At 49.0% G+C, this 23207-nt stretch overlaps 1 protein-coding gene across 4 annotated transcripts in view; it reads right to left on the bottom strand.

The window, feature by feature from the left end:
• The window catches only part of RANBP10 (RAN binding protein 10), a 155049-nt gene that overhangs the window by 10917 nt on the left and 120925 nt on the right, over window positions 1-23207 (bottom strand). For 3 of the 4 annotated variants that reach the window (XM_067553055.1, XM_067553071.1, XM_067553080.1), the window contains 8 exons: window positions 20258-20442; window positions 14858-14970; window positions 11862-11970; window positions 10110-10258; window positions 7078-7270; window positions 3811-3935; window positions 2268-2413; window positions 1742-1853 (listed from right to left, as the gene is read on the bottom strand). In XM_067553055.1, the coding sequence (XP_067409156.1) occupies window positions 1742-1853; window positions 2268-2413; window positions 3811-3935; window positions 7078-7270; window positions 10110-10258; window positions 11862-11970; window positions 14858-14970; window positions 20258-20442 (1132 nt within the window). The remainder of the gene's footprint in view (window positions 1-1741; window positions 1854-2267; window positions 2414-3810; window positions 3936-7077; window positions 7271-10109; window positions 10259-11861; window positions 11971-14857; window positions 14971-20257; window positions 20443-23207) is intronic. The other variant, XM_067553063.1, reaches the window with a different exon arrangement.

Here is a 23207-nt window from a genome sequence, read left to right as displayed (position 1 = left end):
CCCCTGCACAGACTCTCGCCCAACGAGCACCCCCTGGCATTGCTGGTCTGAGTTGAAGGCAGAAACGCTGCGCTGCCCCAGCTCCATCCACTGAACCCTGAGAGCCAGGAGAGCAGACCGTGGAGGTGGGGGAGGGACTGCTAACTAGCGGCCAGAAACCATCCTTTTCTGAGGTGGCCACTGTCTACTCCTGCTCATGGGCATCTAGCCAACAGCTCAAGCTGCCATCAGGCCTCGCCGTGGGGCTGGACTCCTTTGTTTTCTCAAGTGCCTTCTCTGGTTTTATGCTGCTCCTATCTCTGGAGGGGAAACCCTCCCTTCAACTCTGTGCCGCTGTGGAGACTTCAGCAAAGGGTGAGGGTTGGCGTCACCAGCCTAGCCAAGGTGTCAGAAGGCTCACAGAGTGCACACAGCATGGCCGGACAGAGCAAATCCCTCAGGCCACCTCCTTCAGCAAATTCTCATGCTCCTCCAGCGGGATGACACAGAGTGAGCACCTTGTCCTGACGCTGACATTGAGCCATCCACACCCCGACCCCCACAGGAGACTTTTCTTCCCCAAATTCCACCTTCTCCAGGGCTGTCTGATGGAGGGTGTGGCCAGGTCCAGGGCTGAGCCCTACCTTCCCTCCAGCTCACTGCTCTCATGCTGCTACGCCCCCCCCCCCCCCCGGTGCTAGAGACAACAGCCACCAGGCTAGCAACGCACGGGCCCTTTCTGGGACCACATGGCTCTGTGAGACGGAGGAGCTGGCTCATGCACTGAGTTTGTCCAGCTGGGGAAAAACGGACCTGAACTGAAAGGGAGTCCCAGCAGGGAATGGGGCACAGGGAGAAAGTGTCTCCATGCTCCTGCCCCCAGCCTCTGAGTCTAACTCCCCCCTCCTTTCTGTGCCATGATGGCTTGGAGGCAACCAGCAGCTGCCACCTCTTCCTCCCTGATGGCACCAGCAGGTGGAGCCCTGGGAGTGGACGAGTCCCTTGTCCATGCTGAGCTTCGGAACACGATGAGAACTCATCAGCTGGAGGCTAGGAGAGGGAATGGCTGTCTAGAAGGCTCAAGGGCAGGTGGGCTCTCAGGTGGGACCACGCAGAAGCAATGCTCGAAGAAGAAAGCTCTCATTTAAATACTTGAAACTCTGGCTATTCAGTGCAAACCCCTATGGCCATCACAAGTCTGCCCTCTTCACTTTCCAACCCATGTTCCAGCTATAGGTGAAGACAGGCGCCATTAAAATTAAGTCTACTGATGTATAACACACCTTCCCTGCCAGTGGGGTCTGCTACACACTGGACAGGTGTTGTGGTCAATCTCTGCACTGAAAGGACCCCAGAGGAGACAGCTGATGGTGGCACGAAAGGGCAGGGCGAGAGGGGAGGGCACTGGAGGTGGCTCAGCTCCGTTAGCACGCGTCACTCTGCAGAGAAGTGGAATTCCTCAAGAGAACCCACCGAGGAGTGCTGGGATGGGCGACTGGAGGGGAGTCAGGAAGGGACCAGCCGAAGAGATGCAGCGACTGTATGCTGGCCAGGGAATGGGGACAGGACTGTGTATATCTGGCACTGCCAGAGCAGTGCCCCCGTCACACCCAGATGTCATTGTCACTGTCCCAGCCCACAACCCACTGGCTCAATCTGCAAGAGAGTGAGGAGCAAGGGGGGCTCCAGGCAAACATTTCTGAGTGCCCCATTGTGGGGCTGTCACGCTCCTGGGCAACTGCATTTGTGGCCCCCGCCTTACCCAACATAGCACTATTGAGTGCAGCACACACAGGTTCCCTCTGGACTGGATCCAGCTGTTGCCCAACAGGACAGTTCCAGGGGTCAGAGTACGCTAACAAGCTGAAAGCGTCCTGGGGACAGAAGAGAGACGCGGGCAGTATGGCGAGCAGCAATGCAGAAACAGTCAACCAGGACCTGTCCCTCCGCCAGCCAGGCAGCAAGCAAGCACCTGTCAGCGAGAACGCCCTGCCTCTGGCAGCAAATGGGGGCATCTGGCCAAGGGGCTGCTGAGAGAGACGGGGACCTCTCACTTCTGGCTGAGGTCCAGCAGCGGAGGGCAGCATCACCTCTCCTGGAGAGGTAGGTCCCGCACTTCCCGCAGTGTGCAATCAGCTTGTGGGAGCTGACCACAGATGTCCTGTGCTACCAAGTGCCTGCTGATTCCAGCGCGGCTCCCACCTTCTCCACTCACAGAGCCCCCAGCCTCCCACCTCTGGTCTGAGAGACGGGTGCTGCTGTGAGCCCAGCCAGAGGCACAGCCTCACCTGCAGCATCTTCTTGTGTGTTGTGTTCTTCCCGTACTCTCTGCAGAGCTGCTCGCTCAGAGTCTGCAGCTCCCGCCCAAACTGGATCATTCGCTCTGTGGCGGCGTGGTTCCCCCCGCACAGCTGCCTCTGGGGGCAGCCGTCTTCTGGAACAAAGGCCAGAGGGGAAGAGAAATGACAGCCTTGCAGGCAGGCAACTCCCAGCACTCAGCCCTGCTTCAGATCCACAAACCCCTTCCCTGAGGCCCCCCCAAGGGGAGCAGACAATCGGCTGCCCCTCACTCTAATGTTCCCCTTGTTGGGCTGCTTTAAGGGCAGCCTTGCAGAGCAGACTCCTGTTGCCATTTTGGTGCTGAGCCAGGGGCCCAGCTGTCCCAGCAGGCAGTGGGTGTCCGTGTGAGGTGCACACAGCCACGGCACCGTCAATGAGGCCTGCAGGGGACGAACAGGAAGACAGAGTTAACAGCTCAGGTATCTTCCAGAAGCAAATCTCATGACCAAGCCCCACTGGGCTCCGCAATGCCAGCAGCTTTGTGTTATCACCTCTGCAGCATGTGGAAATGCCACCCTGGGGAAAGGCTGCACTGACAACTGCCCACAGAACAGCTAAAGCCTCCCCACAAGTCGCTGTCCCTGTGATTCACTTGGCCCTGCAGGGATCCCTGGCTCCCAAGAGGGGAGCTGGCTGCCATTTCCATCCTGGGCTCCTTCCCCTGAGGCTGCCAGCCAGGAGGGCAATCCATGCCAGCTGTGAAGGTGTTTTGTTGTGTGGTGGGCACTTGACAACCAGAAAATAGACCAAGATCTTCACAGCCTGAGCTCATCTCACAGGGGACGTCTACACAGCGACTAGATACCAGCCGACTGGGCTGTTTCACTGCTGTGTAGACATCTGGACTCAGGCTGGAGCCCGAGTTCTGGGACCCTCCCACCTCGCAGGAGGGTGAGTCGGCTGGTCCGGGTGCCTCACTGCTGTGTAGGCAGAGGCCACAGAACCGCCAACAGAGGATGATAATGGACTGTACTGTTCTGAGTTGGAGGTGGACTGATGGCCCAGCGCTGGTGCCTCCACTACCCCATCATCTGCCCAGCTGATTAGCCCTCTGTATTCCTCACTCTAGGACTTCCAGGGCAGTGGGACACTCCCAGGTGGAGACCTTTTTAACACACATCTTCACTGGCAGTTTGCACACAGGATGTACTGAAAAATTAGGCCTTTTGTTTGACTCCCCTGTAAAGGGAGCCTCGCCATACGTAATGAGCCAGCAGGCAAGCTAAGCTGCCCAGCTCTGTCTGATCAGCATTAGGCACCTGGCCCCACAGAAAGGTCTAGGATAGTTCAATTCCCAGAAGGTTTCTCTCCCCACCCGGTATCAGGGATCCTGAGAATCTCATGTCCACACCCTGGGCTGGGGAACAGACCTCCATGGCAGTGCCCCACCTTGATCCACGCTCAGGTGGAGCTCACACATGCATCAGCAGCACCATTTCCCCTAACTTTTTGTGAGGGAGAGGAGAGTGCTCCCATTTTCCAGGGCCCTACCCATGCTGGACTCGTCCGTCTGTAGGATCTCTTCATGTTTGTAGGTGCCATTCATTATCCTGCTGGAGGAGTTCTCAAGGACTCCATTGGGGTAATGCTCAGCCTCCATTTCCATCTCACTGTCACTGGGGTGCAAAAGGAAAAGAAAGCCCAAGGGCCAAGTTAGAAAGAGCAGAAACATTTCCAAAAGAGAAAGAATTGCCATACTGAGTCAGACCAATGGTCCATCTTGCCCAGTAGCCTGTCTTCTGACAGTGGCCAATGCCAGGTGCTTCAGAGGGAATGACAAGAATAGGTGATCCATCCTGTCAGGCATTCCCAGCCTCAGGCAAACCACAATCCCTGCCTATCCTGGCTAATAGCCATTCATGGATCTATCCTTTATGAAACTTATCTAGTTCTTTTTTGAACCCCGTTAGAGCCTTGGCCTTCACAACATCCTCTGGCAAGGAGTTCCACAGGTTGACTGTGCACTGTGTGAAGAAATATTTCCTTTTGTTCATTTTAAACCTGCTGCCTATTAATTTTATTTGGTGATTCCTAGTTCCTGAGTTATGAGAAGGAGTAAATAACACTTCCTTATTTACTTTCTCCACACAAGTTATGATTTTATAGACCTCTATCATATCCCCCTAGTCATTGCTTTTCCAAGTTGAAAAGTCCCAGTCTCATTAATCTCTCCCCATATGAAAGCTTTTCCATAGCTCTAATCATTTTTATTGCCCTTTTCTGTACCTTTTGCAATATATCTTTTTTGAGATGGGGCAACGAGATCTGCATGCAGTATTCAAGATGTGGGCATACGATGGATTAATAAAGAGGTAATATGATATTTTCTGTCTTATTATCTATCACTTTCCTAATGATTCCCAACATTCTGTTAGCTTTTTTGACAGCTACTGCACACTGAGTGGATGTTTTCAGAGAACTATTCACAATAACTCCAAGATATCTTTCTTGAGTGGTAACAGCTAATTTAGACCCCATCATTTTATATGTATAGTCAGGATGATGTTTTCCAATGTGCAATACTTTGCATTTTATCAACGTTGAATTTCATCTGCTATTTTGTTGCCCAGTTACCCAGTGTTGTGAGATCCCTTTGTAACTCTTCGCAGACTGCTTTGCTATCTTGAGTAGTTTTGTATCATCTGCAAATTTTGCCATCTTACTGTTTACCCCCTTTTCCCAGATAATTTATGAATATATTGAACAGTACAGGTCCCAGTACAGACCCCTGGGGACACCACATTTACCTCTCTCCATTCTGAAAACTGACCATTTATTCCTACCCTTTGTTTCCTATCTTTTATCGAGTTACTGATCCAGGAGAGGACCTTCCCTCTTATCCCATGACTGCTTACTTTGCTTGACAGCCATTGGTGAGTGACCTTGTCAAAGACTTTCTGAAAATCCAAGTACACTATATTCACTGAATCACCCTTGTCCACATGCTTGTTGACCCCCTCAAAGAATTCTAGTAGACTGGCGAGGCATGATTTGCCTTTACAAAAACCATGTTGACTCTTCCTCAACAAATTGTATTCATCTATGGGTCTGCTCTTTACTATAGTTTCAACCAATTTGCTTGGTACTGAAATTAGGCTTATTGGCCTGTAATTGCCAGGATCGCCACTGGAACCTTTTTAAAAAATTGGCATCATATTAGCTATCCTCCAGTCATCTGGAATAGAAGCTGATTTAAATGATAGGTTACATACCACAGTTAGTGGTTCTGCAATTTCACATGTGAGTTCCTTCAGAACTCTTGGGTGGATACCATCTGGTCCTGGTGACTTAGTACTGTTTAATTTATCAATTTGTTCCAAAAACCTCCTCTAATGCAGGAGAAATTGTGCCCAATGGCCAACCATTGGGCTGCCAGGCCTAAACACCCACCAGCCCACAGGAGAGAAGAAAATCTATCCAGCAGGGCAAAACCAGATTTGAGAATAGTGAGGGCCTGTATCTATGAAGTGCAGTTCCAACTCGATGGGGTCCTTGAGGAGGGAAGGTGTAAAGTACTTAAATTAACATTTCAAAATGCAGCTACCTCTGGGGTGTCGAACAGCAGCCAAGGAGCACACAATACACTACATCACACGGGGAATTTTGGCCAACTGGCACTGAGGAAAACCATCACTCCTACAAAAAGTGTCCCGTTGGATCTTTAATGTCCACACATAGCGGACAGGGCCACAGTTTAAAGACCTCTACGCAGCAAACTGCAGGAGGCCTCCACTTCTCTAACTCAGAAGGCTGAAGGGATGAGATGATCCTGCCAGGATTTTAATTCAGAGATTCTCTCTGTGTTTCAGATTTGACGCTGATTCCTGAACTCTGTCCCCGCTGGCATAGATCTGCCATTACCAGGTGTTTTAGCAGAGGATTTGTAGGACTCCAACATGATGTTTCACACTCAGTTCTGAGCCGTACAACCATATGGAGTTCAGAACAGAAGCCAGAGACTTCCCTGGCAATGGCATTTAGTGAGTCTGAATGTCAGCTGGCAGTTACCGAGGGGCTCCCACTAATTACAAAGATCTCCTCTGTCCCAGCAGTGCCCCATGCAGCTCTGCAGCCATCAAAACAGTTACGCACAGAGGAAGCTCAACTCTCACACTTGGGCAGTGCATTTCAAACCCCCAATAAACGCTGCAGTAATGACCCTCTAGGCTCAAAATCCCCAGAACTCAACGGAGAACACCCATAATTCACAGGGTCCTCCAGCCCGATGGCACCAGCATATAATAAATTGGCATGAACTGGGCCAGTGAACAGAATGCGACTCCATGCAAAAGGGACACATCTAAGTGACAAGGGTCTGGGCTGTCGTGCAGGAGACTCAGGCCCTCTTCCTGCATCCAGATAAATCTCTTATTCCCTGCGGGAGCACACTGATCCCTGAAGGCAGGCTGGCTGCGTGCTTCCACTAGCATGCCCTTTGGCTGAGAGTGTGGCAGGAACATGCTCAGTAGGATGGCTGCCTTTTAGACTATCTTCCAGGACAGTTACAGCATCACAGTGGTTGGGGGACTGTTTACCCAAGGCTATCCTTCTCCTACGGGGAACAGGCAGCAGCAATTCATTCCTTGGGTGGGTGGGGAGAGAGTGGAAGAAGGCCTGCCACTGGCTGCTCAGCAGCTATGCCTGTAGCTACTACTGGTTACCCGGGTGATGGAAAGTGCGCTGGCCAAATGACTGATGGATGAGGTGCTCAGAAAGCCCCCTCCTGCCCAAGCATGGGAAAGGCAATGCAAGGAATACCTGGTCTCCTGGTTACTTGTACTGCTGTGCTGCTGGGATTTGGTGGAGTCTGTTGAATTGGACTCAGAGTAGTTCACGGATGAAGGAGAGGAGGAGGAAGAGGAGGAGGAGGAACTCAGTGCTGGGTATTTACTGTGGCTCTGTTTGCTTTTTGTGGATGTGACTCCGTTGCTACAGCTTGGGCTATCTGCTCCTGAAAGCCAAGACAAGAGGTGTCAGAGGAGAGGGGCTGGACAGCTCTAGGCTGAAGTCAGCAGCTTCATGTCAGCAGGAGACGGCGTTTGCTTGTGCTCTTGTCACTGAGCAGTGGGCCCCACTAGGGGGAGGCTGCAATTCACAAAGCACTAGAGCTGCTTATTACATTAAACAGAGTTTTAGTAAAACACAAGCCAACCCCAAATAAATGACGGTGTCCACTGGCAATGCCTGTGCTTCAGGACTGTGAGAAACAACCCAGAGGGTAAGATCAGCTCCAACCAGCCCAGACACCTGAGGAACTGAGGATTGCAAAGAGAGACACATGAGACACCCACCTACAAAGCTTTTTCCTTTGAAATTAGAATTCTCACCCCTCTAACACACCAGGGGAAGAAATCTAGATGCCCAGTGAACAGGTGAACACTAGGCCAAAATCCACATGCTGCAAGAGATAAAGCTGAAGAAGCTTTAAAAACTTCCCGCAAACTGCATCAAACTCCATCTCATATGGAGAAATGTGGCCAAATGGGACCCAATCAACTTAACACCAACCTGCCACGTGACACTTGTTAATAATTTACTGACATCTTCAAATGACCAGTCTGATTCTCCTCGCTTGGGATTACAGAAGTAAGCAAAAGGAGAGCAAGGCACACATGCTATCACCACAGGCTGGGTACCAAAGATGACACCATTGATTACATACACAAAACCATCATCTGCCACTAACAAATTTGTACTATGTACACACACACAGACCTGACTTTCAAAACATCAGACTGGCTCTGCAAGATACCCTACAAACACCGCCACCCACAAGTGAGGGCAGTACATATCTGCCACTTCATGTGTGTACTCGTAATGTCACAGTGAAACGTAATGCAGGCTGATAAGGCCACACGCTGCAGGGTGACGTCAGCTCTTTGCACTGAAGAGGCCAACGTTGCTCTGAAGGCCAATCAGAGGGTCTGGGTGTGCTGGTGAGATCAAGCGCTGTGGACAGCAGCGTGTTCATGTGTGTGGACTGGGACCATGGGCAGCTTGTGAACCGCCATTCAAGGAGGCTAGCTCCACCCCTTCCACTCCCTCTCCCATCACAGCCTCACCCCGGGTCAGGCGGCCTGAGCACCAGCCAAACCAGCCAGCTGCCTCCTCCCCCCCACCCGCCCTGCTGCAGCCCCTGCCAAGAGCATGTGACCCAGCAAGAGGGGATGGAGTGTGGGGCCAGCCTGGCTGTCAGGGAAGGCTAAGCCTTCTCTGGCCTTACATACTGGGCGCCCATGACTGGGACCGTGCTGGAGGTCAAGTCTGTCCTAACTCAATGTCCATTAAGTTTGTTATGTAGGAATTTCCTAGTTGGAAAACAGCCATTACCATAGAGATTAACAGACTGTAAGGCCAGAAGGGACTGTTCTGATCATCAGCCTGACTTCCTGAATAACACAATCCAGAGAATTTCACACAGGGATTACTGCATCGAGCCCATATCCTGTGGTCTGTTTTTCAGACAGATGTTCAGTTTCAATACATAAACAATGGGGCTGAGGCCCCAGGTTGGGAACGTGGCTGAACGGAGCGGGGCTATGGAGCTGCTCAGCTAATCATTTTCCCTTCATTTAAGCCTTTGCATGCCCAGCAGAGAACACTTTAACCCACGCTCCAGCGCTCTCCTTCTACTACCCTGAGCTTTTCACATGGAGGAGCAGCAGCGGGAGCAGCTCTGACCGCCAGGTGGAAACAGCTTGAGTGCCAGCTAGAGATTTCTCCACTGGGAGCTTGAAGCTTCAAACAGAGCAGCTCTGATTGTTTTTCAGCTCCCCAGCCCTGCTCCCTGCACCACTCTGCCCCTGCAGCCCTCAGTCCATCTCCATCCTCTTCTTTGATCTTAGGTAAGCACCTTATACCTCTGGCCCTCCCTTGTTTTGCTTGTAATCCGTAAGGCCTTAATTCCTAGACAGACACTTTTACACTAACAGATAGCTGTTATACATGTAAAACCTGCAGCAAAGCGTATCCATCTCGCTTCTTGGCTTAGCCTTGCTTCCAAATAGAAAACTGGACAGTGGGCACTGGAGAGGAAGAAGGAGCGGTGGGGGCACTGGGTGGGGCAGCAGAGAGGAAGAAGGAGCGGTGGGAGCGCTGGGTGGGGCAGCGGAGAGGAGGAAGGAGCGGTGGGGGCGCTGGGCGGAGCAGGGAGAGAAGGAAGGAGCGGTGGGGGCAATGGAGAGGAAGAAGGAGGGGTGGGGGCAGTGGACAGGACAGCGGAGAGGAGGAAGGAGCGGTGGAGGCACTGGGCGGGGCAGTGGAGAGGAGGAAACAGTGGTGGGGCACTGGACAGTGGGCAAGGAGGCTTCCCAAGCACTACCCAAAGGCCAGGAGAAAAGCACTTATCCTGCACACCTAAGGATAAGGTTCTTCTGCAGGCCGTAGGAAGTCTATCGGAGAGCAGTTATCTCCTGTGGACCCTGAGGTCCAGGACACAAGCTGTGGGAGCCAGGCTTTTCCTTATATAGCTCAGCTGAGAAGGGCTAAATGGCATGAGTGGCTGCACTGTGAGGCCGTCCTTTTGAAGAATGCTCTGTCAGCTTCCACATAACTTCTGGAAAAGTCTGTGGTACAGCCTGGTCTCTGTTACAATAACCGATTTAAAATCAGTGGTATGCCGTTTCTGCCACAAAGGCTCACCTCCGATCACAGTAAATCCTTCCTGCTGGGGTTAGGCAGGACAGATGTCTTTCAAAGAGCAAAATACAGAAACTAGCCTGGAGTGTACAAAGTGACCCACCCCCAAAACCTGATCCGCTTCATGTGGTGCTGGAGAGAAAAGCACTTACCAGCGCTGTGAATGTGTGAGTTGTTCGATCCGTGTCTGGGGCTGAGGCTGGGGGATGCTGGGTAACTGTCCTGTGACTTGGGGCTGCGGGCACTGAAACAACGCACTTCACTGTCTGTTCCATTCACCATCTCCACAAACTGTCGGCACCTGTGTCGGACAAGGGCAGAGGCATGAGGCAGAAGGGGAGGCTGATGTGAATTAGAGTCAGTGCTGGTGCTCTTCTAGTTATTGCTATCATATGTCCCAGAGAAGCAGCAAACTGGAATCAAACAAAGCTTAGGAGGGATCCTAGCTCGGAACAGGGCACCTCAAGTCTCCCCCTGACTTCAAGTTGGCAGTGCTGGAGTAGAAAGGGAGTTTTGATACTGCTGCCTAGAAATAGATGCTAATGAACCTGGAGACCTGCATAAGGATGGACAAAGGATGATACATAAAAAATGCCATTTCAAGAGCAGATACCTACACTGTAGCTTCCCACCCAGTCTAAGCAGATTTTGTGTGTTCTAAACATAATCAACAAGATGCTGCATCTCAATTTGGATCAGCCCAGGCAACAGATCGCACTCTAAGACAGGGACAGAGACCACACTACAGTGTCAACAGCACTGTCTACGAAAGCACAAGATACCACAGGATTGGGGGGTGGAATGGGGCACTGATTCTGAACGGTGAGAGCAATTATGGCATTTTATTCTTGTGGGAAGGTAGCATTGGTGCTCAGATGATATTCCTGCAGGTTAACCATATGCTTCAATGTCTGCACTGCTCTGAAGCCAATAGAATTCACGCAGGGATGGCAAGCCAAGGAGCTGGGCATAGATGGCACTGCATAGCTAATATTCCTCACACCACAGGTTCTCTCTCTGGTGATTCCCACTGAGCTGTCCATGACAACGAAGGGTACTCTAGGATCATGCTCTGGAGGACACTGACTGCACCAAACTTTGTACCTTCCCCACTATCCAATCAGCTTAGAAATGCTGGGGGGCCACTACAAAATAGAATACAATGTAAAGTAAGAACACTCATCTACTGTGAAAGGCTGGTGATGGCTTAGTTCTTCACTCAGCTCTATTGGGAGCTGAGGGTTGCTCACTACATACCCGAGAGTAAAGGGTCAGAGGACAGGTGAACCAGTCCTGAATCACCGGGGACACCAACATACACATCAACTCCTACTTCCCCTTCATCTCTGCCTTAGCCCCACCTTCTTCCACACCAGCTTCTTTCTAGGAATTCCCACAGCCACGCCCACACTTCTCACAGGCTGTAAGTGGGACGAACCAAACTCTACCACATGCATATGGCTTGAACAACATGATGGACTGGGAAGACCAAAAGCAATGGTAATATACTGGGTAGCAATCTGCACCACTTCCACTTGACTGCAGAGCTTTCCCCGGACAGGGCTCTTTGCTCAGCTGGAGGGGGTCTCTGTGTGGCAGGCAGAAGGGGTCAGTCTAGTCAGGTGACTTAATGCCAACTTTGCCCACCTTTAGTTGACAGACTATGGCAAAGCCCTACCAGCAACAGCTACTGATCCTGAGCAGTGCCAACAAGGGTAGCCGGTGTTCCTTCCCACCTTGCTCACCGGTTAGCTATTCTTATCAGCAACCTCAATCTGCCTGAATGAAGAACTATACTGGTTCCTAGCACAAGCAGGCCCGTGGACTGCCTGGTTCAGCTCTGTAGACTTTCTAGCGCCATCTCCCAGCAATGTGTGACAGGGCACAAAGCTAAGCATACTTACTTTAACGTGAAGAGCAGGTTAGGGTTGTGCTCTAGGAGGCCAGGGTAGAGCTGCTGCGTGGCCTCTATTGCCTCTCCCACTCTGCCTGCTAAGACTAGCTTCTGTATTCCTGCAAGCAAGAGGAGACCTATTGGCACCAAGGAAAGCCCAGCGACTGCAGGTACGGTGTTTACTGAGATGACACACAGAGCCTGCACAGATTACCCCACATCTCCAGAGAGACACCTCCAATGGTCACCTGCAAAGGGTCTGGGAAGAGCTCGGCTCGTACCACTTGTGCATCTTTATGATGGAGAAAGAAAGCCTGCGAGGATGGGGAGGGGATTTGTTGATATCTTAGAAATATCAGAAGTTGCTGGAGAACCAGTGGGAGATACCAGGGACGTTTGCTGTGTGCCTGTAACTTCTCAATTAAGGGGATGAGGGGGCTCAATCTTAACCAAAGGCTTCTTTTATTCAGAATATTAGCAAGCTCCTGAAGCTAAGCAGGGGATGGCATGAGGTTGTTCGGGAAAATAAGGGCTTGGACCATTCTGGGTTCTCATTACACAGGTATAATCCCAAATCAGCTGCACATCAATATCTCAGGAAGCTGGTTCTAGGAACAACGAGAGCTGAACTGGTTTAAACCTGACAAGCTGTACATTTTAAAAGGATTCAGGGATACAAAGCAGGAGCCACAGGTCACCATACTAATGTGGTCATACTGCTACCAACCATCACTGCTAGTGCCAACAGATCTGCTCTGCTGACTGGGATGACAGGCACAAGGCCCAGCGCACCCAGAGAAGGAAATAAGGCACCAGTTACTCACTTACAGTGCTTTGTAGTTTGTGGTTTTTTCCCCTACGTGTAAGAAACAAATAGAACAGGTTGCACTTTCATTTGATAATCTCAAGATGCTTTACAAACACTGGAGACTGAGGGCTAGTATACACTAGTAGTGCTGCACCAATGCAGTTGTGCTGCTGTAGTGCTAGTGATGAAGATGCTTTCAGCCAATGGGAGAGCGCTCTCCTGTTGACATAACTACACCTCCATGAGAGGCAGTAGCTCTGTTGGCAGGAGAAGCTCTCTCGCCGACATAGCACTGTCTACACGGTTGCTTAGGTTGGTATAATTTGCATCGCTCAGATGTGTGGATTATTCATACCCCATAGCAACGTAAATTATACTGACATAAGTTCAAGTGTAGACAAGGCCTGAATCTAAACCCCTTGTCTGAGGGAGATAAGTATTAGCCCCATTTTACACCTGGGGGCTGAAATTTGCCCAAGTCAGTGCAACAACTGACAATAGAACCCAGCAGCCCTGACTACCAGTTCCCTGCTCTAATACTTACACTACACAGGCTTCCACTTCTCAGAATCATCTCTCCTTTAGGTAGATTAAAAATCATCTTTTTACCTTGTCACTGTCCCTCTAATTAAACTGTAGCGTGAGAGTCAGCTAACTCCAGTGGCTGAGGTCTGCCTTTTTAAGTCAGATTTATTTTATTCCCAGTGTTCCTCCTGTTCACCTCCACAGCAGTCTTCTTCTCTGACTTCTTTTCACCCTCTCCTTTTCTGGTTTGCAGGTTTTCATTGGTTCTTCTCTGCCTTTGATGCTTTTCCTCCTTTGATTCTATTTCTGTCTCTCTGCCTGTGTTGTCCCTGTACTCTCTTGATTAGACTGCATCTTTCAGAGCCCATTTTAATCTGTTTCAATTTCCCTGGGACAGAGACATCTCCTTCTCTAACACTCTTCCTATTTAGTCTCCTTTCCCCCAGATGCCTCACATCAGATGCCCACATACTAATAAAATCACTGACACCAAAGCAGCTTGAAATCTACAAACAATTCCTCTTCTGCTTTGCAGCCTCTTCCCTCTCTCATCAAAGTGGCAACAGAGCAGAGTTCTGTCCATTTCAAGCTGTTCCTGCTTTGCTGCTCCAGTTGTGGCCTGGCAGCAGAGGAGTAGACAGCCATAATCCTTTCATTGGCATCATGGAAGGAGGGCAGGATGCTGGGCAGAGGATTCTCCCAGCCTGAACACTCACTGAGTTTGTATAAGAAACGTGTGTTCTAGACAACTACAGAGGAACATAACATAGGTGAGACATGACATGACAGCCGCCTGGGAGACAGATCGCAAGGAGGAGGGAGGCACATGCAGTGAAGTAGGACAGAGCAGCACAGCATCAGGGGACACAAACGGAACTTGTCGATCAGGAGAGGATGGAGAAAGATACAAGACTGGATCCAATACTCAGCGGTTCTGTATAAAAAAATTAGGGGAATTCTAAAGATTGTATTCCAAGTGCTCTCCAATTCCCAAGCAGTATAGTGGGAAGGATCTCTTAGAATATGTATTTTTCCATGTCAAGGTTGGGTTTCTAGTTTAAGTCAGTTAATTAGAATGGTTCAAAGAAAATAAAGCAGAACATTTTATGCACATGGAATCTGGTGGCCTAGCTGAAGTAGCAGACAAAGCAGACAGGTGTTGTGTATGGCTCTCCATTCAGCTCTGCCCATGCACCTCAGGCATGAATTTGCAAAGCCCTTCATAAGCAGAAAACATGAATCGCGCCAAACTGTGCCATGGTGAGGTCAAATTCATTTCATTTATGAAGGGTGTCATAGTAAAGCCAGGCAGATGAGTTAATCCCTCTATGGCCCCCAGCCCTCATATCCCCATGTTAACAAGGCTTCTGTCAGCTTGAATCTAAAGCCCAAAATCAAAGGTATCTCTGGGATCTCAGTGCAAATGCTAGGGGAGATCAGCTCCTTTAAAATCAGAGGTAATCAGTTATGTGTTTCCATAACTGAGCCCATCTCCAAGAAAGTACCTCCTGTTCTGGAGCAACTCTTATACTGATGTGTCAAGCCCATAGGCCGTGAGTTTGCACAGACAGGGGCCTAAGAGGAGCCTTTCAGGTGAAGGAGAGAGACAGAAAGGAAAGGGGTGTGACATGGAGATGGAAGGTAAGGAAGAAGAGTGCTCTATAGTGTCTTACTTTGCCGGTTCTTTATGGAGGTCTGTTCTTCCTGGATTGGGGTTTCTGTCACTCTGGCAAAGGCAGTCGCTGTTGCACAGTACCCATGATGAACCAGGTAGGAAGATACCATGCTAGGAAATAAAAAAATAAAAACAGCATGATATGAATTGCTAAAACAGAGGAACCACAGCAAGGGTAGAGGGGAAAACCATCAATAGGAGCACTCACTGTCTCAGCAGCAGGAAAAGCTACTCAACTCAGCCCTGCTAGGACATAATCAGTGTGTTATTCCTGAGGTCCAATCAGTGCTAATTGCAATGTAACACCTGTCCACTGAGAACTGGGCTGAGACCCCCAAATTCATCTAAAAACAGATTTCAAGACAACAAATGGTATTTGCTCTTAGTTATAAACGACCTGGGCTGGACTTTGACCTGTGACCCAAAATGGGAAGATTCCACATTCCATTACCAATGTCACAAGCCATTCAAGACCTTAACAAGTTTTGCTTTGTTTTACTCTTTACTATTTCAGCATTTTCTGTACAAAAATCTCAAAGCAGTTTACATACTAAAATAATTTAGCCTCAATCTCCTTGGAAGCAGACCAGGATCTCCATTTTACAGACAGGAAAACCAAGACATCGAGATGTTCAGTGACTTCTCCAGTGAATCAGTGACAGCTGGAAACAGAACTCAGGTGTCCTGAGTTCTGATCATTAAATGCTTTTTTCAACAACAATGCAACAGATAATTGAATGGATGCGTAACATTTATACTACCCACAGACACTGACAAGTGATTTACCATACAGTCCAAATTTGAGCACTTATTTAACACATGCACTAGTGATTACAAAACTGTTTTCATCCTGAAATGTTAAAAGTAAAAACAAATATTTTCACTGTGTTGTCAAAAAATGTATGCAATAAAAATCTATTTCCCCAGTGGCAGCAGGGACCTTTCCTTATGGAATCCATCTTGTGCCTTCCCACTCTTTCGGTTATTTAAATGTTAGTGCTCTGTAGACTTCATCAACACCTTAAATGGTGGCCTGGAAACTGGCTTGAAAATAGCTTCTCTACCCAGCTGGCTGCTGATTAAGACTGACCAAGGAGAAGACAGGATCAGAATGGGTTTTCAAACTGATTATTCTCTCTATAGGAGGGAAATATTTTTGGAAGCCAGCAACACATTTGCAGTTCAGATGGGATTAATAGCTTTATTATTTTTAAAAACTGCCTAGTGAATTGCCCTGAGACTGGATTCCACTCACTGCTAGAAGAGGGCAAGTGAGCACTTGCCGGGGTCCTCCTCATCACAACCACACACAATACTGTAATGCCAGCCTGCTTGGGATGCACTGCAGAAGGTGCTGAATAGCCACTCCTCTTCACAGACAGACAGAGCCTCCCTCTAGGGTCAGCTTTCTGCACATCTTCTGTGCCCAAAGGCAACTCCAAGTGACTGAGCTGCAACCCAAAGAATTTTTGTCTATTTTTAGTAACTTTTTCAACTGCCAATCTTTTGGTTCCCTATCTGGGAACATCTTCACTACAGCAAGGAGAACTGCTTTCGGGGCACTATAGAGACATAGCCACACTGGAAACAAACAGCAGTAGTTACTATCAAGCTGTCTGAAAAGCTTGTAAAGACAGTCTTGGTGCTATTGGAGAAACTTGGAACATTTCATGCCAAAACTTTGGAAGATACTTACAGTCACACTGCAAACTATCTCATGGTTAAATTCAGAAATAAAGTGAGTTTACATGCTTACATTCTGCCACATAATAGCCCAAAAGGCAGCACCCCATACTGGGCTGGTATGGACTTAATCCTTTTGGACTCCTGATCCAAAGTTTGGAACAACCAGATGACAGTGCTTGTTGAATCCACCCCATTCTTTACACCAAGCCAGTGCCTTCTGGAAGAGGGCTCGGGAAGTTTAATGAGAGCAGTGCAGACAGGATCAATAAAAACTCAGACTTCTAGTAACTTGGGACATCACAGCAAACCTCTTTCATTAAGACGGCCAAGTTAGACTAAGGCTGAAATGCTAAGAACGCAGCAGGTGGGTGGGAGCTAAGCACTGGGCTGGCTTTCATTTAAATTTAATTCAGTAGCCAGAGCTATCCAACTCCTTACTGTAGGTATTTAAACTGCACTGTAAAGCTAAATAAAATTGGAGCTTCCCTTCACTGTTACATTTCTGTCCTTGGCGTGACAGCCTCTTGGCAGTCTCCCTTGTCAACTGACCAGTGCAGTATCCTGTTCTTTGTGCTAGTTTATTACCGCATCAACTCAAAGGTTAGATGTCTTGAGTATTTACCACAATAGAATGCTCTGCACTGGCTAGCTGAGTGTCATGTGTCCAGGGAGAGACAGCTCCTGAAATCCTTGAGAGATGTTACTCCTCTCAGGAACACGGACATGGGTATCAAAATAAACTGCTGCGTTTCCCGCTTTTCTGGCAGGCTGCTTTAATGTGCATTGTACAGGCAAAGCAAAGCTAATGACCTTCACAGCCCCAGGCTAGCCCAGGTCTTATATTTGGTGCCAGACTGGTAAACATCCCCAAGGCCAAATTAAAAGCGGTTACCAACTGTGAAACCCTGCTCGGAGCCTGCTGATGGCATTGGAGACACAGAACTCCTACAGCAAACGCTCCATGTAGGCTGTGTGCTTTAACGTGAGTGCTCAGAGCATGAGCAGGGAGCATACTAGGCTACAGCCTGCACTGCTGGAAGCCTTTCTGGCTCATCCAGGCTTCCTTTCTCTACTATCTTGTACAAAGTAGGTGCAGCCCTCTGGTTTCTGGCGTGATGCCATCAGGTTCTCAGGCACAGTTCAAGTGCTCCCACATTATCAGTGTTGGGATTCTACACATTTCCACAGCCAGCCACACTTCATGCTATTTCAGATTCTCCACAACAGTGACTAAAATCAGTCAGCATGGACACCAAGGGATCAGAACAATATGACATACATAGGTGTGCGCGCGCATGCATGAATCCAGTCAGTGTCTCTGTCCGTGCCTTTCAGAATGTATTGCCTGGGAATTCAGGGCACTTTGTGGCAAATGGGCCTGATATGTGAGATCAGTTCTGCCAGATGCACCCATTTCTGATCACTTACTGGAGGACAGATCACATCCTCTTGGCTTGTTTTGGTGGGCTGCTCTCAGAACAAATGGCAGCTACCAAAATTGCAAAGCATGTCTATTGGCTCTCCAGACATCCGGTTACGTAGCTGTCTGTCAGGCGTGATCCCTGACCAATATAGCTGTGCCAGAAGTAGTCCCTAGTGTAGACAGCCATACTGCCAGAGCTGTGCTTTTATTGGTATGTCTTCTTGTGCTCATGAGGAATGGTTTTACTGTACTGATGCAAAGCGCCGCATGGCCAGCGTAGCTGTGTCCATACGAGGAGCACTATGCTGGTATAGTATGCTGCTATTCCAAAGCACTCCCAGTGTTAACATGGCATGACTCTCCAATGCCTGCAGCTGATCCCTGGCTAGCCCTGTCCACGGAGGGGGTACTCATATTTCCATGAGGAGGGGAATTTATTACATGGCCAGAGCTCAGGGTTCAAGCTCCTTTGTTTCTGGACTGGAAGGAGCCTGGAGAAAAACAGTCACAGAGCACTCTGCCCTCTGCAAGGACAACTAGTCTGGCACTTCTTTATGACAAGGCTCCATGTCCTGTGTGGCACATTAAAGCTAAATTACCCCACCATCATGTGTCACCACCCCTCAAGACCTCTCACGTCACCCTACCCAGCCCTCCCACCCACGGCCCGCTCCAATCCAGTACAGGAGCTCCTGTGATCTGTTATTAAATTTCTTGTTGCACAGTTTTTCTATTTTCAATGTGCTGAAGATTTTGCATTGACAACATGTACCTGTCCTAAGCACATCATCATGAGGGAAATGGGACATGGGGACTCCCGGAGGGGTGGGGGTGGAGGCGCAAATTAGGGCCCGTGGCACCTGAGAAAATGTGGGAGGCTGTTTGGGTGCCTGCCCCCAGGAAGCGGTAGAGACATCCTCTTGCCCATATCGAAAGCATCACCTCCTTCCTTCCCTCCCTCCCCCACTTGCACTCAGAGGGGGAAATGGAATGGAATTAATTTTCCATTCTCTGTCTATCAACAGCTCTTCACAACATCTAGCTGTCCCAATGTACCATGTCCATAATTTGCCACTCTCATGATCAACACACCCAGATAAGTACAGCCGCCTGATGTTATACCGAAATGATCATCAGTGAAGTGAACATGAGCATTTAAACAGTCATTAAGTTTCACACACCAGCCCATCAGGATGAACGGGGGGAATTCACACCATTCCTGGTGGTCATTTCAGGCTGTTTGCAGACTCAAGCAAACACTGTCCCCCTGTGGAAGGCTCAATTCAAAGCCAGAAAAACGAGACACTTTTTTTTAAATGGAAGTTTAGTCTTTGGAGCATAATTATGCCACAAATTAAGGGAAATTTGCATTATGCACTCCTTAAAGACCCTGCAACTGACGGGGGAGGAGAAAGGGAGGGCTGGCTGCCTCAAGTCGAGCTGAGTTTGGCCCTGTCTAGGGGTACGAGACTTAAAGCGAGGCTCGTAGAGGGAAAGCACCAAATGAACATTCCCAAGTGCCTAGCTGACATGAACTCCATGTGTTCCCTTCAGAGACTTGTGCCTCCGGAGGGCTGAATTAGGCCACATCTACATTACAGGGCTAGAGAAGCACAGCTAAGGCACTATAGGTAAGCTGGCATAACCCTATAGTGCAGACACAACCTATGACAACAGAGGTGTTTTTTCCATCACTGTAGGAACACCACTACCTAACTGATTGTTGCTTGTCCACACTTGAAACCCTAACATTCAGTTAAGGTCAACCTAACTTTTCAGTGCAGCCAGGTTTAAATTGATGGAAGCATGTTTCCATCAACCTGGCCGTGCCTACAATGGGGTTTGATCGGCATAGCTACGGCGCTCAGGGCCGTGGATTTTTCACACCCTTGAGCGCCATAGCTACACTGACTTAAAATTTAAGTGCAGACAAGGCCTTAAACTCCAGTTACACCAATCCCTTAATCACACCATCCTGAAATATCTCCTAACAATTTGAATGGGAAAGGGTTTCATCAGTGAAGTTTTAGCAAGGGTGAACCTGAGCAGGGCAGGAATGACAGATCAGGTTTTGGCTCTTCACTAGAAGAACACTTAGTGATGCTTTAAAGAGCCTGCCTCTAAATACTAAGCAGGACTCCCTGGACTGTGGCACACAGGTCAGTCACACAGTGTGAGGGAGCATGACAGAATTCACATTACCATTTCTCATTCTGCAGCAACTGTCGGACAGGTGCTACTTCTAAGCCTAGAGAAGTAGAAGAAAGGAAGACTGCAGCAGAGACTTACTTCTGCAGCATTGCTTGCCACTCGCCTAGTCTGTCTCCTATGGGAAACCGCTTAATGGTGCCCTGAATCTTTGCTCGCCACTCCCTCATGTAGTCCTCAATGTCAAACACGAATGGCTGCTGCCCGAAGTTGGCGTCTACGATCTCTCCTGGCGTCTGCAGCCCCACAGTGGGATAGAGATTTGACTGCAAAAAAGAAAGACACCCACATTAACACTTCCCAACCCTTTCAGAGGGGCCCTGAGAGGAGCAGGTGGATTCGTCTCTGGCCCTCAGGAAGGGGCTGCAAGGGCAGGGAAACTAGTTTTTAAAATCGTGACTTGTAATAAAAGGAACGAGGGGCAACTGTGGCTTCTGTAGGTTAGTGACAGCCTCCAATTCCTGCTGCCTGAAAAGGTGTTGCATGAAACCAGCACACGGGCTGCCTTCCCAAAAGACTGAGATCTATGTCACAACTAGTGGGTGTGACCTGTCAATCTGTGCTTCCAGAGCGCTTTGCAATTTCTACCACAATTCAGGAGCCAAGACAGTTAAAAAGATTGAAAGACAAACGTTCGTATTAGCAGGGGGACTACAGGTACTCAACAGATGTGAGAGCTCCCCTGCCAGCAGCTGACCCAACTATACAGTTGGTCCAGACAGGCTCCCCAGCTCTCTATTCTAGAGAACACTTTCACCTTCATTTCCCCACTCCCTGGCAGACAGCTGCTATCCAAACATCTTGCATCTCTGGACAAGAGGGGAACGATGAAAGATCCCCTTCAAGAGCACAATCAAACCTGCAAAAGGACTATGCAGCACAGCAGGTGGGGTAGTAACGGCACTGTAGTTAGTAGTTCAGCTCCCTGTGGATGCCAAAAAGCCACCAAGCCAATCAAACCAGCCAGGCCATTATCCAGGGTTCAGTTTCATTCCCAAGTGGCTGTGCTACTCCAACAGTCTCTCCAAACATCAACTAACACATAATTCAGCCTCTGGAGGGTTGAAATGATGTGATCGAAGTTTGGGGAGAGGGTCACCCAACACAGTACAAGCAAATGGATGCCATTTAAGTTAGCCCCATACCAATCCTGCCCCAGTCAAAACCTTCAGAGAGTGTCAGAACAGTGCAGTAAGGTATCCAATCTCTGCGGCATGTGGAAGAACTCAGGGAAACATGCAGAGCAAGGGCTCGCCAAATATTTCATTATGTAGACCATATCTTAGAGCGTCTCCTGGCTACTTCTCCTCCTGTTCACAATCACATCCCTGGCAGCTACAGCAATGACTTATGCAGGAAGACAGGAGTCAGTGTAATATAGTAATTGAAAAAAGGGGCAGAGGTGGCACCATGTGACCAGCTCACTGTCCATGGGCCATCAGCAAGTGCTCCAGGAAGCAGTGGTGATCTGAGGATCACAGTTTGGAAACCACTGACAGAGTAAATATCTTTCCGCTTTAATTCTGTTGCCTTGTAGCTAAATATTCACATTAGGAATACAAGTCGTCATGTGGCCCCAAGTTCCAAAGGCAACGGCTGCACTTCCCGCCCAAGTGCTATCACACAGAGAAACACAGCTCAGTAACTATGAACAGTCACAGAAGTCCAAGTATAGGTGAGAAGTCTATTGCAGAGACGATCACGGTTCCTTTCTTTTTTGATACATGACACTGGACTACACATGCTAGGCATGACCATATGGTCCTTCCAGCTTAACCATATGGGAGACTGTGCTGGAGCCAGAGATGCCACCTCCCTCTACAGCACTGTTGCAAGTTAAAGGAATAAAGGCACAGTGGAATTCCGGAGAGGTGGCCATACAGCTTACTTGCCACTCTGAGGTACCTGAAACCTCCAAATCACTTATGAGTGTTAAATGGTGAGTGTCACTTTCCAGCTGCCACGTGAAATACAACCAAAAAGAACAGGAGGAGATTCCATTGAGACACCTCTCAGGACATGGCCAGTGATCTATCCCAAGGTAATGTCAGTGCCTGAGACGGTCCAGGCTTCACTCTCCACAGATAAGCAATCTCACTGGACTCTGAGGAAACAAGTAACTGAAGAACTGCTTTGGACCTTTCCTTCAGCTCTAAGGTTTTAAAAGCAATAGGTATGCTGGGAGATGAGACAGTGCAACTTCTCCCTTCCCCAAAGAATCTCCAAGCAAAGCTGGCATTTAAAGTCCAGTGAACTGGAGAATGCTTTTCTCCTCTGAAAAGATCTGCATTTAGCTGCTGTTCAGCTGGTTGAGAAGTGACCAGCTGGCATTGTACGTTTCTAGAGTTTGAAATGCCAAGGTAGGGAATGGAAGTGGCTTTTCCATACAACACTCGTCCCCCTGTCCCTCCCGTCACCCCACTTCTCCCCAAGGCTGGGAAAGGAAAGGAGGAAATGAAGCTGGCTACATCACTGACTGACTCAACATCTCCTTTCTGTCACATCCCTGAGCAAGAACAACTGGTGGGGTATGTAGGTGGGCTAATTAAGATGCAGCTCACACCACTCCGTGCCTTACCACTAGGGGCTGCTACATATGCACACTACAACACCAGAGAGAAGACAGAATGGGGGAAATTGTGTATTTAAATAGTGGAGTTAGAGATCCCCTCCTTTTCAGACAGAACTGGCAATAAGGAAAAACCTCCAATGAAAGACTATCATCTTGTCAGTCAGTCTCCAACCTGGTTCAGTATCGCCAGCCCGAGGTCACCCAAAGCCACAAGTCAGACCCAAAAATCATGACACATTGAAAACAAAACGTCACGGTGGTTTTTTGCATTTTTTTACTGTTAGTGGAAGCTGCAGGCTTGAGAGCGGTCATCTCGGGATCACAATGCAGACTCACAACACACAATGCAGTCTCTCTGTTCACTGATTAGAGCAAACATCACTCAAGTCTCTGATCCCATTGGGTGCAGGGAGCTACCATTCTGCCCCTCTCCCTACCTAGTGGGGCAGCTGCCTATCC

Source organism: Emydura macquarii, unplaced genomic scaffold, assembly GCF_026122565.2.
Source record: "Emydura macquarii macquarii isolate MOO-44397 ecotype Brisbane River unplaced genomic scaffold, CSIRO-AGI_Emac_v2 contig_295, whole genome shotgun sequence".
In the NCBI taxonomy this organism is placed as follows: Eukaryota; Metazoa; Chordata; order Testudines; family Chelidae; genus Emydura; species Emydura macquarii.
Note: the sequence above shows the minus strand (reverse complement) of the source record. Positions and strands in the feature narration are given on the sequence as shown.